General features: G+C 29.6%; 1 protein-coding gene across 1 annotated transcript; it reads left to right on the top strand.

Moving 5' to 3' along the window:
* Positions 1-203: 203 nt before the first annotated feature.
* LOC101512485 (probable polygalacturonase) lies at positions 204-5,250 on the top strand. Its single transcript, XM_004513130.4, has 6 exons — positions 204-317; positions 659-997; positions 3,325-3,445; positions 3,712-3,886; positions 3,982-4,052; positions 4,439-5,250. The coding sequence occupies exons 1-6, from the start codon at positions 285-287 to the stop codon at positions 5,137-5,139; spliced, it is 1,440 nt and encodes a 479-aa protein (XP_004513187.1). The 5' UTR covers positions 204-284; the 3' UTR covers positions 5,140-5,250.
* Positions 5,251-5,592: the final 342 nt, after the last annotated feature.

Raw genomic sequence — 5,592 nt, 5'->3', positions numbered from 1 at the left:
TAGAAAAGGCAAGACATGATGGTTCATTAATTTCCACCAATTCAGACATGCCTATATAACCGCCACTACACAACACCATGCTGTGATTTCGTACACTTAATTACATACTTCATGCCACCATTACTATTTTTATTTATATTCCAAAAATGTTTTAAAATCACCACGTTCTTCAAATTCTCCGTTAATCTCTCCTTAAGGTAAACAACACACTATAAATATGACCCTATTTTTTGTGTTCTTTGCCACAAAACAAAACTCAATAATATCTTAGTTACATTCTAACTATGAAGCTGTTCCCAAAACTCACAAACCCCCATGTAATTTTTATAATTATTATTTTTTTATCTATAATATAATATACATTGTACTTCATCTTTATACTAATATTTTTTTTTAATAATCTTGGTTTTCTAGATTTTGATGGCATGTAATTGAACCTTCGCTTTATTTTTTATGTTGATTTTTTGATTCTGTTTGTGTAAAAATTTACATAAGCAAAAGACTGTAGTTTTATTATGTATAATTAAAATAATTTCTAAGAGAATTTTTATAAAATGATTTAAACTCATTTAATAGAACCAAAATTAGTAAAATTTTATTATTTTATGAAGATTTACTTATTTTGGTGTTTGTGATAAACCCTTGTTTTTTTCTTCAGGTTATTGGTGTTATTTTCCTAGTTGTGTTATTGGGATTACAAGAATTGAAAGTAACAGAATGCAGAGTAATTAGTGAATATGATGAGAAGGTTGAGTACTACTCTGCAATTGATTGTAGAAAACACAGTGCATTTTTAACTGATTTTGGTGCTGTTGGTGATGGAAAAACATCGAACACTAAAGTTTTTGAATATGCAATCAGAAATCTTAGTCAATATGGTAATGATGGTGGATCTTTACTTGTTGTTCCACCTGGAAAATGGCTTACCGGAAGCTTTAATCTTACTAGTCATTTCACTCTTTTTCTGCAAAATGATGCTGTCATTCTCGCTTCTCAGGTACCTTTTGATCTCCAACTTTTGTTTCTGTGTAGTAAAATTAGGAGAATTATTTGAAATCACCGTGTTTTTGCATGGATTTGGGTTCCCTTTAGTTAGAAAGTCCATGCGTTTATGCATTCAAATATATTGGTGGTTGTTCGACCAAATTAAAGTAGTAATATCAATTTATAAGGAATGAGGGTTTGAATTGTAAATGATTATATTTAAAAATTCCTCTTAAAAAATTAAGAAAATAATTCAATATTGATCTTGGTTGTGAAAACAGAAAACAGAGAGAACGTTTTTGGTTTTAACCGAAAACGTTCTTGGTTTTAACCGAAAACGTTCTTGGTTTTAACCAGAAAACGGAAAACGTTCTTGGTTTTAACCAGAAAACGGAAAACGTTCTTGGTTTTAACCAGAAAACGGAAAACGTTCTTGGTTTTAACCAGAAAACGGAAAACATTATTGGTTTTAACCAGAAAACGGAAAACGTTCTTGTTTTAACCAGAAAACGGAAAACGTTCTTGATTTTAACTAGAAAACGGTGAACGTTCTTGGTTAGTTAAAATTAGTAATTCAGTTTATGTATTTAACTTGATAATCAATTAGACTGAAAATAAATAGATAACGGAAGAGATACCACACAATGGGATATCTTGGTTCACCCAACCCGAGTTACGTTCAGTCCTCACAAGGTTTTACTGCTACATTTCCACCCAGAAAGGAGTTCAATCAAGTCATCTATCAACTTTGATAGGATTTCTTACAATATACCTAAACTCTTATAGTTTGAGTTTTACAATAATGATGAGATTGTTTTGTTAGAAACTAAGAAGGTTCAACATTTGTTTGAATTCTGATTCTTTGACAGAGAAATACAAGAGAATGATTCTAGGAATCGAATAGGAAAAATCAGTGTATGTGAATGAGAGAAATTCAAGTATGATTGAAATGAGTAATGAATTGTTTAGTACTTGAAGCTCTAATTTTTCCTTGAGCACTGACCTTCCTTTTATAGGCTTTTAGGGCATTTAATAATGGTCAAAAGAGCTGTTGGTAGTGCTTTGTCAGATTTGACAAAAACCAATATATATGATTAAAAATATTTCAGCCTTTGAACATTTTTAAATCCTGTTTGACCGGTGCTGTTTCATTCGTTCTTGATCAGAATTTCTTTATGTTTAATGATTCTTGAAGCTTCATATGTAACTGTTGATGTTATATCTTCGATCTGAAGATTTGATTCTGTCAAAACAACGTAGAGAATGATGACGAACTTCTTCAAAAATATGAAGATTGATACTGAACTTCTACAGAAACGGAGGTTGATAATCAATTTGGAGACTAATATTACACTATTGTCCAGTTGATCAGAATGTTGTCAAGAATGTTCAGATCTGTCTGGTCTTGCTAATTCGTGATCTTCTCTCTTTGTGATTCAAATGCCTTCTTTGACTTGAATGGTTCCTACTTGTTCCTTGCCAAGTACTGATAACATTAACATGAAAGTCAGAGGTAGAATCTTCTTTGAACTATTGGAGATTGATTGCTTTTGAAGATGTGACGATCATTCTTGAAACTGGAGAACATTCTCCGTTTTTCAGATTTTACTAAGAATTTTCTCCTTTCTTGTTTGTTGAGATTTTTGCTTTTCTTGCTGATTTATTCATGCTTTACTTGGATCCTATCTTTGATTAATACACTCAAACACATACCAAAACACTTAGAATCATAATTAACATTCTTAATTAACTTTTTATTTATTTTCATCAAAATATTAAATTGAGATTTTGTCTCAACATAAATAGCCTAACTTAATATTGATTTTAGTTTTAGAATTTAAAATACTGAGTTTAAATCTAATTTGTCTGATCTTGATTAACTGTGTGAACTCCAAAATGCAAGGGAGTCGAATGTTCAACATAAATAGATTCCCTTCAGTCAAAATACTATGTATTCACACACTCAGTACATTAGTGGTTGGTTGGTCAAAATTAGACCGTCCAGAAAAGATGCAGTCTTTCATTTTATAAAAATCCACTTGAATGTGGAGTTTACATTTTGATTTTTATACCGAATTTGAAATTAAAAGCTCCCATGGTAGAGAATCAATACATGTTTTCAATTTGAGTTCTTTATTTAAGACATGTGACTCAAGTTAAAAAAAAAATTTACTTTTATATATTTGTTAAAAAATAAAGTTTGATTTCTTTACCATATGGCACATGTGCTATATATGCACCCTATTTGAAAAATAATGTATTTGAAGATTCAACATGTGACATCAATTGATAATTTGAAATTGTTCTAAATAGACTCATTATTTGATAATTGGCTTTCAGGATGAATCAGAGTGGCCCTCACTACCTGTGTTACCATCATATGGTAGAGGAAGGGATGCACCTAATGGAAGATTTAGTAGTCTGATTTTTGGAACTAACCTCACAGATGTTGTAATTACTGGTGACTACTAAACTTATCACTATTCAACAATTAAGATTTGTTTTAATTTCATGCTTTGCAGCAGTGACATTTCTAATTGAAGATATGTTTTGATGTTCAACATTAACACATTATTTATATTCAATTTATTTATTTTTTCTGATTATCATTGATATCGATGTATCAATATCGTGTTTAATGTCTACGTCAATATTTGTGTTTCATAGATTTCAATGTCATTGAAAATCATTTTTAATGTCACACATTTTAATTTGAATTATTATAAGGTTGCAATGGCACAATTGATGGACAAGGATCATATTGGTGGGACAAGTTCCACAAGGATGAATTGAATCTCACTAGGCCATACTTGATTGAGATTATGTTCTCTAATCAAATTCAAATATCAAATCTCACTTTGATTAACTCTCCATCTTGGTTTGTCCATCCAATTTATAGCAGGTTTGATAAACATTTTCATTTTCATTCATGATTAATCTTGATATTTCCATGATACTAATACACTAATCATATATAATACTCTTTTCCTACTTTAGTGACATTATAATTCAAGGACTTAATATAATTGCACCAATCGACTCTCCCAACACAGATGGAATAGATCCAGGTAACAAACTATTAGTACTCACATCTAATCATTTTTTTATTGCGCTAAAGTGTGTCATATGTATCCTAAATTTTTGGATAATTTCTTTTACATGAATGCTTAGAAAACTATAATACTCTCTCCCATAAAAATCTAGAATTGTTTAACACGTGGATGAATTAAATGTGGTGTTTTAAACTTTTGATTCTTAAAAATTTATATTTAATTTATCTTTTGTTAAAAAACTCTAAAATTTTGTAGGGAACATTTTTATAATATCCTTAACATTTTTGTAAAAACTCATTCAAAAATTCAAGTGTTACGCATGAGTTGAATTAACTTATTTAACGAAATATGTGAAATTTTAATAGGGTCATCTAAATTATTTTTTCCATTTATTTATACAGATTCTTGTAGCAATGTAAGAATTGAAGATAGCCAAATAATATCTGGTGATGATTGTGTTGCAATAAAAAGTGGTTGGGACCAATATGGAATAAAATTTGGAATGCCAAGCCAACACATAATAATTAGAAGACTTAAATGTGTATCACCTGACAGTGCTATGATTGCATTAGGCAGTGAAATGTCAGGTGGAATTCAAGACATCAGAGTTGAAGATCTCACAGCAATCAACACTCAATCAGCAGTTAGAATCAAAAGTGCAATTGGCAGAGGTGGTTTTGTTAAAGATATTTTTGTTAGAGGTATGAATTTGAACACAATGAAATATGTTTTTTGGATGACAGGTTCATATGGATCACACCCTGATCCTAGTTTTGATCCAAAAGCACTTCCTATAATAAGTGGAATAAATTATAGTAATGTTGTGGCTAATAATGTTACATATTCAGCTAGACTTGAAGGAATTAATGGTGACCCTTTTAGTGGAATTTGTATTTCTAATGTCACTATTCATAATGTTGGAAATAAATTGCAATGGAATTGTAGTGATGTTGAAGGGGTTACTAGTAATGTTTATCCTAAGCCTTGTGAATTGTTGCCAGAGAAGGAAGGGAAGTTTGATTGTTATTTTCCAGATGATAAATTGCCTATTGAAAGTGTTGACTTGAAGACTTGTTCCTTTGTCAGTGGCTTATTATTTTGAGCAGTCATTGTATAATTTTTAAATTTTTTAATGTAATGCATAATGATTTTAATTTCATCTATGTATTAGAAAATGAAATTAAAGTTATCAGTTATACAATATAGTTGTGCTTTCCTTTAAAACATGTTAAGGTTGAATTTGCTTTTGATATTGATGAAAATTGATGTTCCTACAGTGATTGAAAACAGGGAATTAAAAATAGATCTAAAGTAGGATAATTAAGAGATGTTTTGTTGTGAGAAATATTGTAATGAAGATGATAAGTATCTCAATTAATCGATACATGTTCAAATTAACATATGAACACTACACCAAAGTTTAGATTTAATAACCCACTTTTAAGAATGTTTGTTATATAAAATTTTTGTTGTATTTTATATTTTAAAAAACACAAAACTTTATACAATATTTTTAAAAAAGCGTTATAATTATTGACGCTTCTTAAAAAATAAC

The sequence above is a fragment of the Cicer arietinum genome, chromosome 8 (genome assembly GCF_000331145.2).
Source record: "Cicer arietinum cultivar CDC Frontier isolate Library 1 chromosome 8, Cicar.CDCFrontier_v2.0, whole genome shotgun sequence".
In the NCBI taxonomy this organism is placed as follows: Eukaryota; Viridiplantae; Streptophyta; class Magnoliopsida; order Fabales; family Fabaceae; genus Cicer; species Cicer arietinum.
This window is presented reverse-complemented; position numbering and strand designations above follow the sequence as displayed.